General features: G+C 39.6%; 2 protein-coding genes across 3 annotated transcripts in view; one reads left to right on the forward strand and one right to left on the reverse strand.

Annotated features, from left to right (window-relative positions):
* Positions 1–15,905, reverse strand: part of igdcc4 (immunoglobulin superfamily, DCC subclass, member 4) — a 39,216-nt gene extending 23,311 nt beyond the window's left edge. For both annotated transcript variants that reach the window (XM_079555158.1, XM_079555157.1), the window contains exons 1-2: positions 15,506–15,905; positions 1,383–1,682 (exon numbers count right to left, since the gene is read on the reverse strand). In XM_079555158.1, the coding sequence (XP_079411284.1) occupies positions 1,383–1,682; positions 15,506–15,572 (367 nt within the window). In that variant the 5' untranslated portion in view covers positions 15,573–15,905. The remainder of the gene's footprint in view (positions 1–1,382; positions 1,683–15,505) is intronic.
* A 3,858-nt stretch (positions 15,906–19,763) lies between these two features.
* LOC306962682 (secretory carrier-associated membrane protein 5-like) lies at positions 19,764–25,134 on the forward strand. The gene is made up of 7 exons (XM_079555908.1): positions 19,764–19,933; positions 20,246–20,291; positions 20,358–20,477; positions 21,805–21,961; positions 22,510–22,611; positions 23,171–23,288; positions 24,943–25,134. The coding sequence occupies exons 2-7, from the start codon at positions 20,285–20,287 to the stop codon at positions 25,123–25,125; spliced, it is 687 nt and encodes a 228-aa protein (XP_079412034.1). The 5' UTR covers positions 19,764–19,933; positions 20,246–20,284; the 3' UTR covers positions 25,126–25,134.
* Positions 25,135–25,504: the final 370 nt, after the last annotated feature.

Below are 25,504 nucleotides of genomic sequence, written 5' to 3' on the forward strand. Positions count from 1 at the left end.
CTGATTTTAAAAGTGACCAAACATTATTTGAAGGGCTGTAATGATATAAAAGCAAAATCAAGAACCCCAAAAGAACAGTCTCAAAGTGATAACATGGATAATAGCAGGCAGTTGATAAAATGTCAAAAATAACTATCAACTACCTGGTACTGATGCTACTAGACACAATACATTTCCTCTAAACATTTTAATAAAACCTTTAATAAAATTAATTTGAAAATAAGATTCCACAATGATTTCCCTATGTTGGATATTGAGACTTTAGCTCCAAGTTGCTGTGTTTCGACAAGCCCACAGCAAACATGACATTGGGAGCCGGAAAGCCAATGCAAAAGACTTCAGTACAGTGTTATTACTGCGGCGAAACCCTGTGGTCTTGTTCTCGCAAAGATGCAGTAGGAAATGAGAATGTCCGCTCAATGTCAGTGCTGAAGCAGTTTGGTTCTGACCTCCTGCGCCTCCGTCACATCCATCTCACAACCTAATGCAGCAGATTCAATTCGGCAGCACACACGCTACAGTGGCTCTATATGTGGGAGCTCTGAAGGTCATTCTTAATGGTATCTCCAGCCCTTTCTTTCGCCATCACCACAAAGTCTCTTCACCTTTTTTTTTTTTTGCTTTCCCACCATTCATCCACTGCTCCCTTCCATTGCTTTTTGTCTACCAAACAAGAGGCGCTCATAAATAGGCATGCTGCGGCTGACAAAAGAAGGGACATTTAGCCTGGTCCCTGTCTCATCCAACACAAAGCTAATCACTAAATAAAGAGGAAGAAAAGGTCTCTCCTTTCAGACAGTTAAAACCTCTTCAGGTAGTTTTCAAAGGACTGTTCATGTTCACTTTCTGCCTGTCCTTCACTTGCATCATACGTTTGATCTACTAAAAAAAATCAAAACTAAATGTGATGGAGTTTTGTTATTTTATAGAATTTTGTCAGGAGGTGAAACAATGAAGATCAACAAGCATCTAGTCAAACAATAGTTTCTCTGAAAGTAGTTGAATTAAACCATGACAGTGTAGACACCAAACACTGAAGTTTGTTTGTATGGTTAAAAGGAACGCATCTGGAATTTCCCGATGAGTCCGAAAATATTACCAAAGTTTAAACTGAAACGTTAAAAAGCTTTTACTTTTCATTAGGGCTAGGCATCTTTCTTTTTTTTTTTTTACCACATATCAGTACTCAAATAAAACTTACCATGGCTCATGGTACTTTACAATCAAGTAGCACTATGTAGTGCTGCCTCAGTACCCACCATTCTTTCAAACTTGGATTTCTTTGTGTTTCAGTGCCAGCTTTCAAATGCCTTTTTTCTGGTACAAGTAGTTACTTAACTTTATCCACTAAAACAACCCTGAAATTGTGAATGGAAACGTACTTGCGCTGAGCACTCTAACAGTGCGGCTGATCAGAGCTCCATGGGCATTGGCAGTCACACAGCTGTAGGCCGACTGCACATCGGCTGTGGCCCCGGGCAGCACCAGCAGAGAGCCATTGGGCAGGACCTGGAGGAAGTCTGTTCCCTCCAGAGGCAGAGCCTGGCCGTCCTGCAGCCACGTGATGTTCACAGGACTGTCACTAAAGCCCAGGCTACAGTCCAGCAGCACAGGCACACCTGGCTCCAGCAATACATGGCCAGGACCAGCTCCACAGCTCAGCTCCACCGAAATGGGTTTATCTGCAAGAAACAAAATGACAACAACAGATTAAAGTGTACAGTGATGACAGTGTACAGTGTGACCGTTTTTACCCAAGGCACTTCACAAACAGCGAGTGCAAGCTGGAAAAGAGCATATAGCTATTTGTGGGCTGGACAGTATTACAGTGGCCCCAAAACTGAAGTGTTACACATGTTACAACAGCAATAGCCATTTTGCCTGCTCTTACATGACCACCTCAGGTTTGTACCGGGGCATACTGGCTATAGGCTGTAGGATAGGACAATACAAATTCAATGAATATCTGCTCCTAGCTATGATCATTTGCAGATTGAGACTCACTGCTATTGGTAAATGGAACATATGCACTGTTCCAGCTTCATTAGGCCTGCTAACACAGTCACCCATTCACACACCAATGTACGCAGACACTGGAGGCAAGGAGGGTCCAATGTCTTGCCCAAGGACACAACAGCAGTGTGCACCTGGGATTTGAACCCCCAACCTTCCGATCATGAGACAACCCACTCTACCAACTGCACCACCGTCGCTCCATTGACCGTATGGGTCAGTCACTGTGACATTCAAGTCAGTGACATGACTTCAAGAAGCAGCATGACCTTATTTAAAGCTCTAAGAATATTATGATGTGAATGTTTTGGCATCTCACCCAAGCACCGATACACAAATATCCCACCTTAACATTAGCATTGCACAGACGCAAAACTTTGGCAAGCTGGTTTATATGTTTTACCCAAGGACACAGCAGCAGAATGACAGATAAGGAACTCTAACCAACGAGCTTTTAGGATAACATCATGCGCTGCCTGTCAGAAGACAATTATTGACATATTCTCAGCATCTACTGGACCAAATCAAATTCACTGATACCTTATTACAACTGTATCGTTTGTCATCTTTGTCTCACTATGCCCTCTTTATCTTATTTATAGGCTCAATAGATGTAATACAGTGAGCCTGTAGGATTGATAGCTGAGGCAGACAAAGGGCCCAGTGGGGAAAGAGGAGCTTTACAAATGAATTGGGTGTAGCAGTTTGCAGGGACCTGTGTGTCAGCAGCGGCAGGCATTACTGTCCAGGAATGAAAGAGGCCCTCAAGTGTCGAGTGCGAGATGAGCTGCTGCATCTGCCCGCTTCGCCAGAGACTTTGAGCTGCCTGACACAACTCAATATCACAGCATTACTGTGATTAACAGAATAGAAAGAAAAAAAACAAAAGTGGAGTGTGGCTCCATTATTCACAAGTGTATACTTGGGACAATTATGTGTATACAAATCCAAGTGAAATAGCACAGTACTACTTGGGAAGGGTCTGCAGCAGTTGTGTGAGGTCTTTTATATCAGACTGCTACAACAACAGATTGTATTGATAAAAATGTGATATATTACGTAATATTACACCAGTTCATTACAATCCATTCTGTGTAACTAAAACATCCAAACACATACATGCACTGTGCTTGTAATAAAGAAAGTAACTTTAATTCATAAACACATCTTTTTCCAGGTCATTTATATCAAAATCAACAGAAACTCCTGATGTCTGGGCATGTCTGAAGCTTAATGGTGAGTCAGTCTACACAGCATTTAATACTGGGACTAATGCACTTATGCATGACTGCTGTTCAATGCCATCTTGACCTACTGTACATTCTAGGTGACAAAAAAATTAAGTCATTAAGTCATAAAAAACAAAATCATATCAACCACTTGCACTATGACTGTAAACCTGCACTGCTAATACTGACTATAACATTCTTTGTTGTAGTTTGTTTACTTTATTGTTTACTGTTTATAGCACAAAGTCCTTGGTAGTCATTGTATATACGATACCACTATTTACTACTTAATTGTTTTTCACATTTCGTGCCTATTTCCTGCCGACACCCTGAGTGTTTCTGAGAGCAGAATGTAACAAGTGAATTTCTCCATTGTGAGATCAAGATAAGGCTACCTTATCTTATCTTAAAAAATCATAAAAACAGAACTTGTTTCACTCATGAAACTAGAAACTTATCGCTGAAAAACATACATTTTACTCAATTACGCAGAAACTGAAGTGTAATGCTATTATTCAAACAAATACAATAAGTTGCCGGAGACTGCTAAGTAAAATAGAAATAATAACAAGAGTCCCAACTTTCCAATCCCTCAATACACAAGCTACATATATGGACAGTTTCCTGTAAACCACAGAAAATATATGTATAACCTGACACACGCAGTATCAAAAATGTATATTCTTTGTCATATCAAATATACTTTTCAGAGCAGTTTCATCATGGTCTCCAGTTCAACAGTAAGTTGGGAAACATAGTGACCAACAAACATTATTTTACATCTTTTGGTGCACTGGACAAATTGAGCTGAATTTGATTTATTCCCCAATTACGTAAAAGTTAACCCCATAAATAATTCTGGGTGTAAAGTCAGCCTGATGTGGAGAAGAGAGTGAAAACAATGTACACCCTAAACACAAACAAATCTATACCTGAGGCCCTGCGGCGGGCTGAGAATGTCAATGCAGCAGGTGAGATTCCACCGCACAGCTCTGCACCCGATTCTCACTCCCGCTAATTAGGTGTCATTAAGTCATTAAAATGTATGCAGCCATTCCCCAGCTCTCTGCCAACAGATTCACTTGGTTCAGAGAGTTGTTTACTCAGGACAACACTGTGTGTAACATTTAGAATTTTTGTATGATTTAATAAACCAAAAATGTAGGTGTTGAAGCACTTTACTGATAAGATAAGATAAGATAAGCTTTTATTAATCTCACAATGGAAATTCACTTGTTACATCAGCTCTTAAGAAACACTCAGGGGTTGCCAAATAGACAGGAAATGTGCCTATAATGAAATAGTAAATAGAGGTATCTTCTGTGGATACAAGAGCTTTAGGGGATAAAATAATAATAATAATAATAATAATAAAAGAAATAGAACAAACTATAAAATGTCAGCATTAGCAGTGCCAAGTTTACAGTCATAGGGCATGTGGTTGATAAAGTGATGCTGATAGTGTAGCATAGTAGTTATTGCCCATGAGTTACTTTAGTAGTGTAGTCAGTCAGTCAGTCTTCCACTGAAAGAGCTGCTCAGCTCCTCTACAGTCCCGTGTAGTGGGTGGGAGGTTTTGTCCATGATGGAGGTAAGCTTAGCTAATACCCTCCTGTCGCTCACCTCCTCCACAGAGTCCAGGGGGTAGCCCAGGACAGAGCTGGCCCTCCTTGACCAGCTTGTTCAGTCTGTTCTTGTCCCGCTGACAGCCTATTTTATGTTTTTGCACTGCCCTGTCTTTCATTAATCTTATCAATTTACTGCATTTGAGCAAACAGTTTCACTTCCAGAAGAATAACAAAAATATACATTTGTTTTCGGCGTTTTTCTCATGTTTTCATCTATTTCCACAAGACATACAGGGCTGTACAGAGTATTAGTGAGAGTCTTGTCAGGACGGCGCTCAGGAGGAGGGCGAGGGTAACAGTGAAGTGGCTATTTTGCCGTTTTACTGTACAAGAGGGAGCTGCTGGAGAGGACTGGGTGCAGAATGAATTGGCTCGGCACGGTTCCAAGAGGTTCGTGGTAGGCTCTAAGTACAAAGATGAGAAAGGTTTACATTGTGGGGGGGAAATGAGAGGAAAGGGAGACACACAGCACTGGTAGCCCTCTTGGGGGTTTTCACAGTATAAAGAGCCGTTTAGATTGGCCTTTTTTAAATTGCTTCCTTTTGGATAGATGGTTTTTAACTTTGCGCCACAATAGCTCATCTATAGAAACAGACACCGGCTCTGTTGGTAAGAGCATTAGTTCAGCTATCCAAAGATTAGTGGTTCGAATCCCTGCTCTGTCTAACTAATAATGACTTAAGTGTGGTGCTTTGAGAAGCTATTATCAAACTTGTTCACACCTTGTACTTGTCAATTCACCTGATTCTAGTAAAAAAAATATCTTTGGTTGACTTAGCAGGTAAATGACAAATCGCTGTTGATAGAAAATTACGTTATTATTATTATTTTTTCAATTATTCCAATCTCTTTGTGTTTAAATTCAGTATGTTTGAAAGTGCATGTGATTCTTGCATTAGTTTATCAGTTTCAGTCTTCTCTGAAATATTCCAGCTTCTGGACATGTTTAAACAGAAACAAAAGACGTTCTTTGATCCCCGGGGAGAAATGCCCTTTTTTATTTAAAATGTGCCCTCAATCAGCATTCTTAAACATTATAAAAACAGTGCAAATTCAAAAGAATGGTGGGCTTCATCGTCACAAAAAACTGCCATGAGGATGCTCTTGGGATAGAGGGGGAAACATTGGCATCGGCCCAAAAATGCAAGTCCAGTTGAACTGTTTTTAAACCTTAACGGTAAATTGCATATCTCATCGCAAATGCAATTCAAACTTGTTCCAAAATTAAGCAGCTCTGCTACTCAATTATGTTTTTATTTAGGAGAAGACCATAAAAATAACATCTAAAAAATAAATAAATCAGCAAATAGCCGATCTACTCCGAATCTCAGACTTTATACATCTAGAATCACTTGGTTTGCTGAGCTCATTGTTCTGATTGGACCAACAGAAGCGTTGAGAGGTAGGGGGCGCCTACCCATTTAGATAATAAAAAAACATCAATAAAATGTTAAAATGAATTGTAGCTGACAGGAAGTCAATGGCGAGGGGTCAAGACAGGTCTTTAATGCTCATGTTTCCTGGTTTCCAAACAGACCAAAGCGTCTTGGAATATCTGCAGATGATGGATGGAAACCTGCAACATGAACTTTAAGGACAACATATTCTCAGAGTCATTCACATTGCCTCACTGTATATTGTATAAATGTCTTGTATAGCTATCAAACAGTGAAACAATGACTAGATGGTCGGGCTGCACAATATTGAAAAAAAAAAAAAAACTACGGTATGCGTAATATGGTTGTGTAACATTACTTATATAATATTGTGTATGTTATTGCGATATTTTACAAAACAACACAGTACGTTCTATTCAATTCAAACACAAATGGAAAGCAATTTCTATTTAAAAAAACAGCAGATCAGCTAAAATGGAAATACATCAGAAAAAGATAACTAAGAGTGATGTTTTGCAAATAAGTTCCATGAGTTTTTGCGTCTTAGGATAAGTTACCAAAAAAATACATTGGTGAATTTTGATTTGGCTTCTTGCAATATAGATATTACATCACCTAATATTGCAATACAATGTGTGCTTGATAGACAAAGCATTTCTATTTGCAGGCGGACTGACCCAGCGGAGCAGCTGAATTCATACAGGCTTTGCCCTACGAGAGAGAAGAGCAGCGCTTTGGAAGCATGAACACTCTGTTAATGGGTCACCTATTCAGAAACATCTGAGTGAAAGATGAGTTGCAGAAAAAGCTGTGTGACTCAACGCAGCACAGATTTTAAAGCAGCTCAACTGGAGGTCAACAGAGACTGGACACCACATGACCCTGTGGCCACAGCTCAGATTTCCTCTCAGACAACTGATACAAGCACAAATCACAACTAAGAAATGAGCCCGTGACCGGCGGCAGCCAGGATTTTGCTTTGATCCAACCTTTTAATAAGCAGGAATTAAAAAATATAACTTCAAGTACTTAATATTATCTTGTATCTGCCAGTGACTGCATTGATTCAAATGTTCATACTAGTTAAGTGTTGAGTAAACTACCAGGGTGTTGCTGCAACAATCAAATCCAGAACAAAAGTCTGCTACTGTTAAAGCTACTATGAATGTAAATAAATGATGTGACATTGTGATAATAAAAAAAATGTAATGGCAAAAATGTGCCTTAATAAAAGCTAATGTGGGATTTTTTTGACCAGGCAATGAGATCAATCATTTTGATCATCAATGAGTCAATATTTTTGTACTCTTTTTCCAAATAGATTCAGATTAAATCAAATGGTCTGCCTTTGCCCCCTCTCCATTTATATAACCAACATAAAGAATGTGAAGTGTATGATACAGAGACTGCAGGACTAGGGAAGCAAGCAGGAATAAATTATTGCAACATGGGTGCATGACATTAGTATAGCCTTGTGACAGAATTGAAATGTGCTTTGTGGTACTTTTGTTAAGAGCAACAGTAATTGCTACAGCTTGCACTTTTGGAGCGCACTGCATTGGTGTAGATTGCCGCATGAAAGACTGGTATTACAGGACCAAGGTCTTCTAAAAGGTTGGTGGGGTGACTGACAGCACTGAAGAGTTCTCTGTAACAACATGGGAAACTGAGTGGGGCCAGGCCACAAACCTCAGAGCCAGATCAGCTTGCCGGCTTTGTTTGATCATTCAATTACCTGCTCCATATCAATATCAACAAGATAAGATCCTGCACTACAGCTTTTGTGTTCAGTGGCCTCAAGCTGCACAATCATGGGCACAAATCAATAATCACAAGCCAGTTGTGATAACACTAGCACCAAGGCAGCCAGCGATGAGCTGAGGCACCAGTTGTGCAAAGACTGATGCTAGTATTTACCTTACATCGAATTACATTTTCTTAATTCCAGTCTGGCATAGCACAGAAACCGCACTCACAAAAAAATTAATGACTTTTCGATCTCTGACATCTTTGCTAGTGCTCTTAGATCTGACAGCAACTCTTTAATCTGACCAACAAGAAAATTGTAGTATTTGGTCAATCTGAGCTTCCTGTTTTCACCGATGTAGTAGCCACCTATCATCTTACCGTTGTCCATTTGCAAAGGTTTATATTGACGGTGCTTCTAAAATCGACAAACAACTTAGTTCAGTTGTCAAAATCTTTTCCAGCTGAGACTTTTGGGGAAGGTCAAACCCTAAAAAGTGGTCCATGCACCAGTAACGTCTGGACTACTATAATTTATTATATTATGGCCTTGACCAGTCGTCCATCTGCAGACTACAGTTAATCCCGAATGTGGCGGCTCGTCTGGACAGGAGCACATTACTCCTGTGCTGTCCGCTCTCCACTGACTTCCTGTGACTTTTAGAATTCAGTTTGAAGTTTTGCTGTTTCTTTTTAAATCTCTCGCCAATCTTATTTATGTGAATTGTTGACTTTGCACACTGCGGGCAAAATATTGAGGCCCTCTAACCAGTTGCTTTTTAGACTGCCGATGGTCCAACTGAAAAACCTGAGGAGACATTTTGATTATGCTGCAGTTTTTATATTCTGACTTAGTACTTGATTTCTGTTTTATTATTCCAATTAGTATGTTTTTTTGTGCTGTTTGTCTCTATTGTTGCATTGAATATGGAAAGCACTTTGGGGCAGTACTCTGTTTTTAAATGTGCTATATAAATAAACTTCACCTTAACCTTGACCTTTAAAGCAGTGGCCAAGTATTTTGTGCAAAAATAAATTATTGTTGTCCGGGCATCCTCCAGTGATGTCATGGTGGGCGTGCAGTCATCAACGAGCCATGAATATCGACGGACATCACATCCATCCATCCATCCATCCATCCATCCATCCATCCATTGATAGCAACGCATTGTAAATATAATAGCCACATAAGTAGAGTTTTTAGAGCCCTGAGTGGCAAGTGAATGCTTGAAAAAGTAGAAGCTCTGCACAACTGAGAGGGCAACGGGTGCGTAAGAGAGGATACTTAACTTTAAAAAATCTCCCACACACTGTCTCACTCTTGTTCTTAACTTTTATTGCTGCAACGTTTCGGTCTGACTTTCATTAGGACATGCTGAGAATAAGAGAGAGTGTGCGGGAGACTTTTTTCAAGTTGAGTGACAAGTGAAGAAAAAAAAAAAGCAGCAGCCATACTCTGCAAAAAGTAATCTTGAAAAAAGTTACATTTTCAATAAAAAAATTTAAAAGAAATTCTCACTGCACTCAAAATAAGATAAAAAACTTTTTTTTTTAAATAAATGATTGTCGTCAATATATATATATACTGTACATATTTATTTAAGAGTAAATAACATGCCACTCAAGAGTTACTCAAAGGACTCAATATACTTATTTCAAGAAAATGTTACTTATTTTAAGATTTGCTGTGTTTAAGAGCCAGTGTCCTGTTGCTTAGATTTTTCCAACATAAAAAGTTAGCATGACTAAAGAATCCACTAACTATAGTCAGCCAATGCAAGCTTGTGAATTTCAAGTTATTTCAGATCACACTTACTGTGTTTCCAAGTTAGTCGTTTCCGATCACTGCTTGGATCAGTCTTGATAAACGGCCCCCAAACAAACCCACATAATATTTAACTAAAGTAAAGAGGTTGATAAGGTGCAGGCTGAATCTTATTGCATCAGTCTCCTCCACTTCAGGCGTATAGAGCAGTGTTTACTTGTTTTAGGCTCTGCTCGGGGCTCCACGTCTCACTGGGCTCACAGTGGAAGTCTATGAGTCACAACATGAACAGCTGCTGTGTCAGGTGTGAGCGCTCCAGCTGTGCCTCTCCCAGGACAGCACTGCACAGAGTTCTTCACTAATACCCTCGCTTACAGGCAGACTAACAAACAGGACAGGGACCTATAGTCCGCTCTGTCCCACTACAGCAGAAAGAAAGACAAGACAACAACTTAAAAACCTGTAAACTGATTTTGATAAAAAGTATTTTTTTTATGTTTTGAGCAGACATCCTCTGAACCACCAACTGTAATAGCAGATCATGCACAGTAATGTTTCGCAAGCAGTGATTATACACAGACGATTATTGTTCCATTATTTATGCTCGGAAAGACTGGTCTAGTCAACTGTTTGCCAATAAAAAGGGCACATTAAACTCCTTGAGAGCAAAACCATGGATGTATAACAAAAATACAGTCAAAAACAATCCCTCTAAAAACAGCACAGTTTTACCTGGTCCAAAAGTGATCAAAAGAGGACTGGTATGAAACAGCACCAAGAACTGCAAAACGTTCCTGCGGTGCATTAATCACACAAACTGCTCATGTTCAGCTGAAAGAGCTGTTCAACTGTTTTGGCGAAATATTATATTGCAATTATATTTTTTCCCTAAAATATACCTCTGAAAAATGTATCTTAGCTGATAGCCCCAATCTTGACCTATGCTAGCCTAGCTGACGTGGTGATTGGTCAGAACAGATCACATGGTTTCTGAGCTGAAGTGTGAATGCTCTAATGGGCGAAACAGGGTCATAATGCAAATGTATTGCCATGCAGCATAAGGTCCCAAGTTTGAAGCCCAGACCTGGTTAACACGACCAAATAAACAGTATACTAGATTTTTGTCTGAATTTGACATAGGGCAAACATGCCTGTAGTTAAATTTAGCTCTAGATTGACTCCACTGATGCAGTCACTGTAAACGGCTGAGTGTGCACCAAACACAGGTTAGTGGTGCGATCGGCCTGGTCCCAGAGCCTCACTCAAAGTTTACTGGAGTGAGCAAATGCAGAACACAAAGTGCAGGCCAGTGGGAGCATACCAGTGCAGTCCCACATGCCTCATGCTCTATGTACAGTGCTCATTCATCCCAGGCCTGTTTCAACCAATCACAGTACAGCGTATTCAGAGTCCACAGCATGGGGCCTTCACATGGCCAAATGGCCAGGTGAACCGCTTACATGAGCAAACAAAACTGTAGAAAAGCCCACTAAAAACGGGAGCAGAGCCAAACCTAATCAGAACCAGAAAACTGTTAAAATATTTCCAACGTGACGGTGAGCAGAATAAAACAGGATGGATCAAACTGTTGCTTCAAACAACACTGACTATTCTTCAACGCTACACATGCTCAGGGATCAGGGTCGGACATGTCATACAAGGGCGCTATGATAAATGAGATTGTTATGTGACACTGTGGGGTTCTTGTGCTAAAGAAGGCCAGCATACAAGAAATATAATGTTTTATTCTAATATAGTTATGCGGTGTAGCTGCTCAGAAAAACAAAAATATTCTGTGATGTGGTCAGAAGCACTGTCTTTCAGATCAGTAATATGATAATGACATGTAATAGTTATTAACTGTTTAATTGATGTAGTGTCTTTGTATTTCCATTAGGGAGGGGAGTGTGAGCTCTTCTGTGGAGATTTTAGAGCCTTCTGAGAAAATATATATAAAATGTATATTAAATCTGGCCAAAATTTGCTCTATGCTACCGGTTGCCAAAGCTTTTGAACATTTACAAAAATGGTCATGTGGTTGAGAGATATACTTCTTAGCTACTCTTTCAAAATTGCCATTACTTCCAATTGGATTTAGCAGATCCAATTACAATGACTTGTGGCTATGTGACAAAGCAGCATGTGCTCACCTATGTCCATCCATATGTTTGATTTGGTGACATTTCTCTGAGGCAGCAATCACAAAGAGGCAGAAAGACAAACAAAAAGAATCAACAAAACCTTTGTACATCACAGGATAGTAGAGTGCTTGAACCGTAGAAAGTGCTTTGGAAGTTTTTCCTTTTATACCTGCTTGAGAATGCTGTAGACCTTTTTGTGAGCGTTAACAGAAAAGTTACCTGTCAAAGAATAGAGCCAGACTAAACCTAAGGACACACATACTGCACAGGAATTCACTCTAGCCACCAGAAATGGCCTCATGTGCAAAAGTAACTTTGAAAGTGAGAAACAGCAGATCCTTGGTGGACAACATGTAGTTATATATGACTACTTCATTTCATCCAATCTGGATGAAGTTGTTTTGCTTCATTGATTCATGCATGCATTCTGCCTATTAACTAAATGCAAAGATATAAAGGCACGTCACTTGTTCAAGGTTTCTATTTTGACAACATGCACTGCATAGACAGGCTGAGGGAGCACTATTCAAATCAACATATTCACTACAGTTATCCACTGCGGGAACTCAGCCCAGGGCATCTTTAAATAATATGCATCCTAAATTAGCATGGACCGTCAAGGGAGGGGATCAAGATGCCCTCACAAATCACTGCTGACACACCCACTTTTCCAAACACACACACATCAACTACGAGAGTTCTATTCCACCTTGGCACACGTACACACGCGGATACTTAATTTACCGCTAATGTGCAATAAACTATTCACTACAGGCGCTGCTGTCCGACAAGATCCCAGTTTACGGTCTCCAGAGATGAGCTGTCTCACCAGACGACAACACAAATATGGACGTTTATCCCACAAAGCATACTAACTGGCACAATCTAGTCATTAAAAGTGTCAACCATGTAAATAAAACAATCGAGGAGGTAATTACGGATGCAATTGCTTTGGCTAAGAGCATGCAATCATTTCATTTCTCATTACAGGAAACAATACAACGTCAAGATAGTGTGGAAATATTGCTGTGAGATTCATATGTGTTTGGTACGAGGTTAATGTGAAGCAGACAGAATCCAGGCAAACCGACATTAATATTCCGACCATGTTATTATATTGGAAGCAGAACAGCTGGTCCTCCATAGTACATATGCGACACCCCGGGCTGAGCACTTTAAAACATTAAAAATGACAGTGAGGTTCATAAAGTGGCGCAGGAGAAGAGCGGACACCTGCAGTGGCTGCCACACGTTAAGCATTTACAAGAGGACAACAGCGGCACAAACTTCTTTAAATGTGAACGATAATAGCGCCAACGACACAATCGCAAAACTCACACAAAGCTAATTTAGTTCATCAATTCCTTGACACTTGCCAAATCAGGCTACACAAGTGAAGAATCGGAGTGCTCAGATTGAGTGAGGAAGTTAGGTGTCCGTTTGATGGCAGTGACACTTGAGCTCAAGCTATCATCAAATATTTAGGTCTGTGAATAGCCGGTTGAGAGGTTGGAAAGTATATAGCCTCATTAGAGCAATATAATGCCCCTTCAATCAGAGCTTTTGTCATTGAAACTGTCAAAAGGATCATAGGCATTTTGATGCTGTGCATAAAAAGAAATAATTATCACAGGCACAACATACAGAGACGGAGACAGACACCTTCAGCAATAGATAGATTCAAGGAGCAAACCCTCAACCTCCTCAATACTCACTGAATGTTGATCTACTTTTCTGAACTATTACTATGTTGCAAATACATTTATTAAGCCAAAAATGTTGACTGAGACACTGTATCGACATAATTCATATCAGGGAAGTTTAAAAAAAAAAAAATGTCCCCAATACAAAACAATAATGATAAAGCCACAGTGTAATTCAGGGAGTACAAAGCAAAGGTCTAAACAAAGCAACATTAGTTTTCCACACGGTCTCCTCCTGAACAAAGTAACACATTGAAGCAGAGCTAATGAGGCTGTGATAGTCACATAAAGTAATAATAGACATTCATTAGTGCAAGTTGTAGATAGGAGGTACAACCTGAGAAAAGAAATTCAGCAGAGGCAGGAGGGATAACAACAGGTGTTATGCAAAAATAAAGTACTCAGGTTTCAATTTGCAGTCTTTGGTCTTTTCACGGCTTTTGAGAATGAGTTAATTTAGCTTTTTGTCTTTGTTTTGGAATGCTGTGTCGAGTTAAGCACACAGTCCTGTTTGATCTTTCACAAGAATGCACAAAACAAGCTCACCGTTAGTAATTGTAAGAATGCCCCTTGGCCTCATATCTGTCCCAGTAGCAACTCCCAGTTCATCCCCATCCTAGAACCTTCCCAGCTACAATGCTTTCAAGCCCCATTGTGAAAAAAAATAACAACATTAACACCATAGGACAATATTGGAGCAGCCAAGCTCTCAGTTTGTGTATGCCAGATCATTTCAAAACATTTAATATAGCCTTCTTCATTTAAAGTGCTATTGTGCTCTCTTAATTACAAGGATAGCCTTGTTATTACATACCTTAAAAAATAATTGTGTATCTTTCCTGGATGATTGAAAAATTATAAATTAAGACATACATCTATAGCTGTGCTACCATGTAAATGGTCAGACACAGTACTTGATTTGATCAAATATTTCTGAAAATGAATCATACGGTTTTCTAAACGATGAGTTAACCCTTTCCACAAACAGGATACATCTTCAAGCAAAATAAGATTTTATAAAAGTATTGTTACTGACATAAAATATGTGTAGTACGTTGAATCACAACATACACATACACAATTTTACAGTACAACTTTTGCTGCAACTTGTCTGAAATCTGCAAAGTGTTCTGGACTATTCCACGCCACAAGTCAAATAATGTCTCTTCACTTTATTTCACTTCTATTACCTATAAAGAGGCTTTGCATTTTCAGCCATTCATATTGTGCACAGCAGGTCATTGTCATGGTAATTCTGTGGCCACTCTTTGGCCTGTATGGACAGACATTTCACCTCTTCTTTAGCCACTACTACTACTACTACTACTACAACTATTACTACTACTCCTACTACTACTCATGTTATCGGGATGTTTTAGGCTTACATTATTTTGCTGCTGCTACTCACTTGTAAGTTTATAAAGCATGGGGGATAGGCCTATGTGCAGCAAGACTTTTCCCCTGTGTAATTTTAATCAGACCTGCACTCATCAAAACCACTTATAGTAAGGTGTGCTTATGTGTGCGTAGACATCTATCCCGTCATAATCTGTCTCTATAAACTATTCACTTGTCCCCCAAGCACTGAAACTCTGTGTTCCCAGAGTAGTGACATGCAGGTCCGACCCTTGTAAACTTGTAGCACCAAAGCCCGTGGTGTGCGCTGACAAAGCGAGCCGTGAAGAATTCGGCCATGCCTTGTGAACAAAAGTGAGGCCACATGAGGTAAAGAAGAAACACATCCACATACCGCATGGACCGTGCAAGGTGCAAACTCAACCGCTACTACAGATGTGTCTCAGTCCCACTTCATGTGGGGCACTACACTTCAGACAAATGATTCCGCGTGCAGTCCCGTAAACACACTATGCCTTTTTCCTTACCTTGCCTGGACGGGCCACAAAAGAGTGAAAGCAGACAGAGCAGATAAATAGTACTCTCCACCGCCATGTACAGCCTTTGATTTCCACCAGTGGGTAACAGCGTGCCGAGTCTATACAAGCAGCTATACCGTTATAGCGACCTGCATACTTTGGAATCCACTATTGTCCCCGCCGGCGCATAAAGCAAGCGTGTTTAATGGAGGAACGGCTTCCTTCCCTGGGCAGTCCACTTGCTTTTCTTGACAAAGCACTTGTTTTAGTCGGGGGAAAGCCGTCGTGTCTCTCGGCACTTCAACGCCATGTTGTGAACGAATGTAAAGTGTGTGTGTGCTGGCTGCTGCTGCTCCATGCGCACACGCGCACATGCACGCACATTCACCAGACACTGGCTGGCTGGTCGTCGCTGGGGTCCTGAAAAGCAGTCAGTGCTTTTAACACACCCCTCAGTTGCTTTCCGCGTTAGTAAACGTTCCCCTCGTCCAGTCCTAATTGTTCGTATGAAGATAGACTCGGACTTCAAATTAGTCACTCTAAATATGCGTTACCTTAGGTGCCCTTTTCCTGTCTGTTGGGATGTTGGTTAATCCTTTGTCAGTAAAGTGTGAATAAAATATTTCTCAGTGCAAAGAACTTAGTAGGCAACTCTTCTGCTTAATGTAGTGAATATCAACAAGAATGAAAGGAATGGCTACGTCAAAATCTGATGAATAAGAGATCCATTAACTAAATGATGCCCAATGGTCGCATTCTTGCATCAAATTGCCACCCTACCCTGTCGTGGTCAAGAAAATCTAAATAATTGTTGCATGAATTCTCAAGAGTCTGTCTGCATTTAAAATGGAGAACCGAAAAGACACATGTGCTCCTGAAGCAGGAGCAGAGGAAGGAGCGGGAGGAGGAGGAGAGGGTGGTAACGGGGGCGTTGGTGGTGTGCATCCCAATCAATCACACAGCTCGCCTCCTGCACCGAGTGCTGAGGGACCCACTGACTTGTGCATGCAAACACACAGCGGGAGCCAGCTGGAGCCCAGCCTTCTCCGCAGACAAAGACTCGCCTGGTGCAGCGCTCGCAGCATCACTCGCACCAGCAGCAGCAGCACCATGCTCATTCACACCACACGAGGCAGAGGAGGGAGAGTGCAGGAAACCACTTCACTATAGGCTGCTGCATGCGAAACACTACTGCTCCTTCAACACATTATTGAGATTTAAATGACCAGTAGGCACAACGAAGGAAGCCTTTTGATGGAATCTTGCGCAAAATAAATACAAAACAAATGTTTTGAAGTAATTGAGAATGCGAGGGCCAGCGCCTTATTGTGCAGCTCATTTGCTGTGTGTTCATTTTGAGCTTGATACAGAATGATTTGTGTCAGATTATGTGATTAATCTGGGAAACTAATGGGAGTGTGGTGTCCTCTGATTGTGATCAAGCTGCAATCTCTCCATTCTGGGCAGACCATGATAAAAATGAGCACAATCCAGCAGCTTCTCGTCTGTTTATTAATAAAATGATGATACACAATGCCAAAGATAAAGTTTAGTAACAAACACCAAATCAGAAAATGTGCCATGTATAATCCACCTATAATCCAATTATAATATCGGTCATAATAATAAACGGCTATTGTTTGCAATAATAATGTGGATTTATTCACAGTTACAAAAGCATTATTTATAATGTAAAAGTTGTTTATGTTTATGTTTTTGGTTTTGATTTTGATTTACAAGACAATTGTCCAGAACAGAAAGAAGAATGAGAGACTGACACTTATCGATGCCACATCCAAAGGCAGGTTGTGCTCTAGTTAAAGTTAAATTTTCTCAAGTACATTCACTTGAGTCATTTTATTAGTAACTGTACTTGGAGTAGTTTTATCATATGGTACTTTCTACTCATACTGGAGTAACAGAAGTATCTGTACTCTTACTTGAGAATAAAAAAAGTTATGTTTATATTTCAATTGTTAATCATTTACTTTCTAAAGTATGTGAATAAGTTTTCACTTTTTCATTTGTGTGTCTCATAATTTATGTCACTACTGAACCTTTACACTTAAACAGTCACTCAATACTAAAGGTAAAGGTATTTTTATTTTTTTTGCTACTCTTCCTCCTCTCGCCAAACCCTATGCAAACCCTATGAAAACTCATTGTCATTAAAAGCACACACCCTCGTTTATTTCCTCTTTTTGTTTTTGTCCTTGTCTCAAGGGTTCTTGTTCTGTTTATTTACATGAATGTGTTTTGTGTATTCTAATGCTGTGTTTAGAACTCCCTCAAGGTCAGAGATACACAACTCTACCTGACAGCACAGTGTCTCCTGAATAAGCGAGGACAGACTCAACACGGACAAAGAGGTAGAACAGTGACCTCTGCTGGACGAACCGGCGCGTGACCACACTTTCTCCAGACACGCTTTCTTGATTACGTCCATACAAAGGATGCCCATTGATCAGACTGTCCAGTTTTCCATGGTCCCCATTATATGTCTTTTTTTTTTTTTAATTGAAATGGCTTTGTCGCTGCATTTTAAAAGACAAAGCAGCCTACATATTATCAATGACTGCTTCGGTCACAATCAGCACTATGTTTGGTGAACAAACACAGTGCGGTTTGGTCCATAGTCTATGTTTAAATATGCAAATGAGTCTGGTGTATGACCGCCTTTGACACAATGTTATTCCACCTCTCTTAGCTGGAGGCACGCCATCCACATACTTGGGCTAGAGGAAAGCGTCGCCATAGAAACAAAGACAACGGTGGCACATGAGCTTATAGAGGGTGACTGGGCAAATGGTTTTCTTTAGGCAGGACAATAGCATATAAGGACAGAGACGTGCTGGCACCAAGCCAACATTTACAGCATCATGCAGAGATATCGAGAGTCTAACTACACAAGCACTTACTTCTAGCTCATTTAAATTGAAATAGGATAATTGATAATGGAACATCTTTTCATTTGGAGATTGAGAATCAAGACAAAGGTGTTGATTTGGATATAAAGCCGCATGTAACTCATGTTATTTATACCCTCACTTTTCTGTTGCATTAATGCGCATACTCTGTGGAAAAGACAACATTCTGAATATCAAAATAGATATTGTCTCACCAACTGATTTGTTTACAAATGCTTTCTAATGACAACTGTCAGGCATTAAATGACCAAAAAAGTGAATGTAGGCCAAGGAATTGTTTGTAACAATCACATGGCAGTATATTCATAATGGTTAGGTACATTTAGGAAATGTTTTGTAGTTCAAGGAAGCACCAGAATGACCACAGGGTGATTTTAAAATTCAGTAACGGAAAGCGATTGTAATCCAGTTATAGAGGTAAAAAAAAAAAATCTATTTAAAACAATCTTCATTACAATATTTCAAATATATATGTCTAATATATGTCATTGTGAAATTGAAAAGTGGCCTGAAGAAACACAGTACGATCTGTCCACTGGGTGAAAAAAAAAAAAGTAGATCCTTAGCTTTTCACATTTTACACATTCACTGACTGACAGAGATTCTCCACAGAATGACCTGATCCGTTTGTCCATAGCTTTTAGACAGAGTGCCCGTCCGCGTCACCGACCTTGCATCAAGTAGGTGTCGACAGCTACACTCACAAAAGCTGCACTGTATGGTTCAGCAGACTAACCTTAGATAAAGGGAGTGTTTGTCCATGTCAGTTTATTGCCAAGTCCAAGTCCAAATTAGGTTCTCATAAAGGCTTAGAGAAAATGTTCATGTCTTATAGAGTTTAAGTTTATCACTCAGTGATAAATTGAATAGGAGCAACTAGGTTTATGCATGTAGGCAGTAAAACAGCGACGTCTAGTGTCCAAATGGCTTCAGGGCAATATTCCTGTACATTTCTTTCTTTAATTACAGTGTTAAGGCTACATTATTATATACATACAACATATTAGACACATGCATCTGGTTATGGCAATATTGTAGCTCATTATTAAGCATATTGTTAAGCTCATATAAAATATAAGTTCTTATAAATAAGAATGTGGGTCCTCTTGGAACACGTGCTGTGCTCCTATAGTAGGTCTGCAAACACTGAAATATTATATTTATTTTGTTCCAAGTTTGTTCCAAAGTTAGTTCCAAATGATTGGATTGCGCCTGAGCATATTTCAGCACCTTGGACAGAGAGCTGATCAGTGATTGGACCACGCGCCGATCCAGGATTACAGTAATCTGTCTATTGGTCTGGATCAGCGAGACAAGCGCGCTGATTGGTAGAAGTCCGGCTTTACGGGGTTCTATACTGTGCCCGAAGTAATATTTTGTTAGATTTATGGGCGTTGAATATATGTCCGTAACAGCGATCACATCCTATTGCGGTAGTTCATAGCAGGCTACCGCTACATTAGTCCTCAACAGTCAAATATAAAAGTCAAGCGGCAGTTTTGTATTGGAGGTAAGGAGCTTACGATTGCGGTAAACGCCGTTAATACCAATGTGTGCTAGCTTGAGTTTTATTACACGCATTACATGTCTTTTAAGCTTGTCTTACGCACCTGCCTTCAGTTGAATTACACGAGGTGACGACACCGATGTTAAACGTAAAAAGGCTAATTGAAGGCTATAGGCCTACGATATCATATAAGCAATAACCTATATCAGTGAGTTCACTTCTTCTGGCGGAACTATGCTATCATCAAACGCAAAATCGTCTCTTAGCTATAGCTATAGGTAAAACTGTTTGTAAAATGTGATATCTTTATAGCAGGCTGAAAAAGAGGGCACGCCAACACGTTTGAATTTCTAAATGGCTGGTAAGTAGAACTATAGGTAAAGTTCAAAATGACAGTGGCTCGCGTGACTGTGCTTATATGTTACAGAACCAAACTTCCCCCCTCTTCCTGGGTTCCTCCCAGTCAAACCCTGCTTCTACCAGGATTTTGATGAGATCCCCGAACAGCATCGCAGCATGTGCAAGAAGATGTACCACCTGTGGATGTGTGAGTTATTACACTTTCATTCAGGGGCGTTTTGGGGACTGTGCAATGTAATTTTGATGGTAAAGTTACAAATCTTCAGTTTCACTAATGAGTAAAATGAAAGCGATTGTTCACAAGAGCACCGTTACCTTTCTGTGTTTGATTGGTATAGCTGTGAATAATTGCCTTTTCTGTGTCATTATGACTGACCAGATGGCCTAAGTTAGGGGAACCTGGGGATGATGGCCCCACTTTTTAATTTCTCTGTAGTCAACTATACTATCCAAACATCCGACAAGAGTCCTAAATGTAAGTTGGCTGGCTTAAATGCAAGGTTATTAGTCTTCAAAAATCTTTCAACTACACATTTGAACTTACTGTCATGGTCTCTGCAAAGGCTTCTGTTAAAAAAACACACACATATGGATACAAAAACAGAATATCTGCATAATGTGTGACCTATGTGAAAATCAATCCCTGACTCAAACGTACCCACATAAAAACCTGACAAGCTTGGTCACATGTGGCTTTAGCTCGCAAGTTCAAAGATGGCTTATTTCAAGGCTATCATCTTTAGCTCTTTGCCAATTAGACTTTTCTAATCACCTACAGTCTTTTAAAACAAAAACACAATCTAATACCCCTCAATAATGTGGCTGTAATTGGCAGTGAGACAACCAGCCTATTACACATGAAGCCAAATAGAATCACATTCCTATCAAAGTCTTTTGTGTCTACAGTCTCAGTTTAAGCATCAAAACAATAAAACAATAAATAAACCACACACAAATGTTTTATAGCAAGTTGTTCTCTCTCCACAGGGTACTCCTTTAATTATAGACTACATAAGGTATTTAGTATTTACATAAGCTTCTGGGTGGCATGCACATTTGTCCTCGCTTTTTTGTTATGTGTTTTTCAGCTTGCCATCTGTCTTGTGTCATATATGTTGCCATTGCACTTTCCATATATATTTCTGTGAAGTCATTTTAAAGCAAATTCTCCATACACTGTTTGATTGACATATTGCATGATCCAGCTGTGCCTCTTAAGTGTGTCCATCCAGGGTGCCATCAGTTAAAATGAAGAGCTACTTTAGAATGAGATGCATGATGGTGATGATGATGGGGATGATGATGATGATGATGATGACGATGATGATGATAATAATGCTAATAATGAGTATTATTATTATTTAAATATTAGTCGTCATGTGTGTGTGTATGTGTGTGTTATCTGCATATCACATTAGAACATGCAACGTTTGTGTTTCATTCTTCTTTTTTCATAAATCAGAGCAGAGTATTGAGATTTTATGCTGTTACATTGTCGGTTGTTTTTTTCACAGTGAACAGTGCAACACTTGCCGTGAACCTCATTGGTTGCTTTGCCTGGATGTTCGCGGGAGGCGGAGTCACAAACTTCGGGCTGTCCATTATTTGGCTCATCATGTTCACGCCTTGCTCCTATGTGTGTTGGTTCAGGCCGCTCTATAAAGCATTCAAGTATGTCATATGTATTTGATGAATATTATTGCAGAAAATTCGTCTTACTACTACTAGCAGTACCCAAAGAGTGTTGTTTAATGTTGCTTATACTAGCATAGACAATCTTTTAAAGCATACAGTCAGACACAGACAAGCCATTACATTAGTTTAGAAAATAGAGTGAGAATCTTAGCAAAACTATCGAGTATATGTGATATCAGTTGCTGGTTCTTGCTGGCATAGAGAAATACAAGAGCGAGTACTTTGGCATGTTATCATTCAGGCAACACATAAAATATCCATGGAAGAGCCTTTATATGTCCACATACCAAACAATGCATGTCTTTTAAGACAGCTTTGGAAAACCAGTCATTTGCAATTTGATTGTTGAGCAGAGATAACATGTTCTATTCAAAAAGGTAAAATACAAGCATAATGGTGTTTATGATGGACAATTCCCCTCTGGGCCCAGGACTTCCCTGAAAAAGAGATTCTTAATCTCAGTGGGAGTTTCCTGGTTAAATAAAGATCAAATAAAAAATACAATTTTTGTTTTGTTTTTTTAGGAGTGACAGTTCTTTCAACTTTATGGCATTCTTCTTTGTGTTCATGGCCCAAGTTGGAATCAGCATCATTCAGAGCATTGGTATCCCTGGATGGGGTGTTTGGTAAGTGTTTTTAATGCCTAATTTTAATGCCTCAAAACTCATTCTCTACACGGCATGGCATATATGGTTTACAAGTCCAGATGCTGAACCAAACTATTGAGAGATAACATTTTGGAGATTTAATTGAAAAGCGGCTTTGTGGCTGTTGAGAGAAAGTGAGAGGGCTATAAAAGGGGTATCCTTTACTCAGTAGTCTCATTAAACTGACAGTGATGGGCCAATAGAAATGGCCCTCACATAACTTTTTAATGCTTTTATTAGATTTTGAGAGGCAGTTAAAGACATCTTCAAATGTCACCTGACTCGGTATAATGATGTGATATTAATCTTTGTCAGCCTTCATAACGTTGATAAATGCCATGTTTTTCCATGTGGGCTAACTTCATGTATGAGCAATGAGCTCGAAAATCGTTAAAACTTTAATATGCAACCATACAATCACTGCTATTTCACCTCCAGATGTTTAGTAGCAGAAACATGTTGAAGGACAATATTTAATTACATGGCCCTTGTCAGACTTTGTGTAAAATGCTTATAAAGATGTGTTTGTCCTTTGCAGTGGTTGGCTGGCGACCATCTCCTACTTCAGCTATAACATTATCGTTGCATTGATCATGCTTGTTCCAACAATCATGTTCACAGCAGTTGCTTCTCTGTCCTTCCTTGCCCTGACCAAGGTAAGAACTGAAAGTAACATTTACATTTGATGTATTTTCTGTAATGGAGTATGTTAACTTTATGGAAAATCATTCATTCTGTTATAGCATGCAAGCAAATGACATTGTTTACAAATACATTTTCATTCTATCTTTTATATCAGGTAATTATTATTATTTATTGTATTATTGGCTTCAATCAATCAATCAATCAATCAATCAATCAATCAATCAATCAATCAATCAATCAATCAATCAATCAATCAATCAATCAATCAATCAATCAATCAATCAATCAATCAATCAACACACCACACAAGCACACCACACACACTCATGGTAAAAACAATGGACACAATGGACATAAGGCTGAGGTAAGGCTGGGTACAGAGAAAGCAGGTAAGGAAACACCATCCAAGGAGCCGTCTGCATCGGGAGCGATCGGGAGCGGCCCCTCGGCTGCAGCCAGAGGGCGCCAACACAGGGTGCCTGGACAAGGTGTGGTAGAAACACCACACCTCCATCCAGACACCCACAGGACAGCACCCCAGCAGCCACAGCCAATCACCGCTCCCGAGGCAGAGGGCTCCTCCAGAGGAAACTGGAAGAGCATAGAAATTGTTAAAATAGATAAAAAGTTAAATCGAATAATAGGATCACTAAAATAAGACCGAGAGGTAAAATACATGAATACAAAATAAATATTAATAACAGTTAAATATCAATCAAATTAATTTTAAGGTGCTGAAATAAATAGGCCTAGCAAAAATAAATATTAGTTAAAAGCTAAACTAAAAAGGTGGGCAGGTCGTTCCAGAGCCGAGGGCTGTAACTCTGGAAAGACGTCTCACCATGAGTCTTTTTGTTGACTTAAGGAATAACTAGGAGACCTCTGCCGGAGGAGTGAAGGGGCTGTGAAGGTTCATAAGGTAAAAGCAGTTCTGAAAGATAATAAGAAGGACTAAGACCATTAAGACATTTAAAAAACATTAAAAGAACCTTAAAATCGACCCTGAAACACACGGGGAGCCAATGCAGCAATTCTAAAACCGGTGTAATGTGGTTCCTGGTCTTCGTCAGGACACGAGCTGCTGAATTTTGCAAAAGTTATATATCAAGTGGGACTTGATCCACTCTTCCACCACCAACAAGGATTTTTAACAAAAAGAAACAAGAGGTTTACTACTCTAATCAGATTTTTCAATTTTTCCAGGTTTGATGAGATACTTCACAACTGTCTGAATTTGCCATGTTGTGTTTAGATCAGGGGTCACCAACGTGGTGCCTGCAGGCACCCAGGGGCCCTTTGGGGCATGTTTCTAAAGTGTAAAAGACTTCTTTTTCTTGAATCTAATTCTTAAAATTACAGTTATTTTGGTTCTTGTGACTCAGTATGAGTTTAAAATACAGCTATTTTAATATAATATGGGGTCAATATCCTATAAGTGAACAGTGTACGTTTAAGTCTTTAGGATTTGTTTTTTAACTGGTAGCCCTCGAACAACTTAATGCTCTTAAAGTAGCCCTCAGCTGAAATAAGGTTGGTGACCCCTGGTTTAGATGTTGTTTTAAAAAGAAAAAAAAAAGAGGATTTATATCAAAGTGTGTTTGTGTGTGTAAACTCTTGTCCCTTACTTTACTTTACTTAAACATTTGATACTTACTTTATGTGCAGATCCACAACTTCTACCGGGGCAGTGGTGGGAGCATGACCAAAGCCCAGGAAGAGTGGACCACAGGGGCGTGGAAGAACCCTCATGTGCAAGCTGCAGCGCAGCAGGCAGCCATGGGTGCAGCAGCAGGGGCTATGCAGGACCAGCAGTACTCCAGCCCACAGTACAACCAGAACCAGATGTAGCTGCAGGAAAATAGATGTCTTCAGTATTGAATTGCAACTGTTTGGCACCAAATATCAGTGATACCAAGAGATGTATTACAGCTGAGTTGTGTCATTTTTCAAATGAGGGATAATTGTTTTGTGTTGTTTGTTTTTGTAGTGTTTATAATGTGTTTTGTCAAATTTATCCACACTAATATTGTAACAAACTAGAGTACCTAATGCAATGTATTTTTTTTTATGTTATTAGTTAAAATACATCAAGGTCCATTCTTACCTGATACTATATACTTACTACACTATGAATTTCATCATTTTTTTGTACACTGTTTATCTGTGATTGTTCTTTAAAATTAGATAGGACAGAACACAAACGAGACATTCGTACAGAAAGCATCAG

Source organism: Gobius niger (genome assembly GCF_951799975.1).
Source record: "Gobius niger genome assembly, chromosome: 4".
In the NCBI taxonomy this organism is placed as follows: domain Eukaryota; kingdom Metazoa; phylum Chordata; class Actinopteri; order Gobiiformes; family Gobiidae; genus Gobius; species Gobius niger.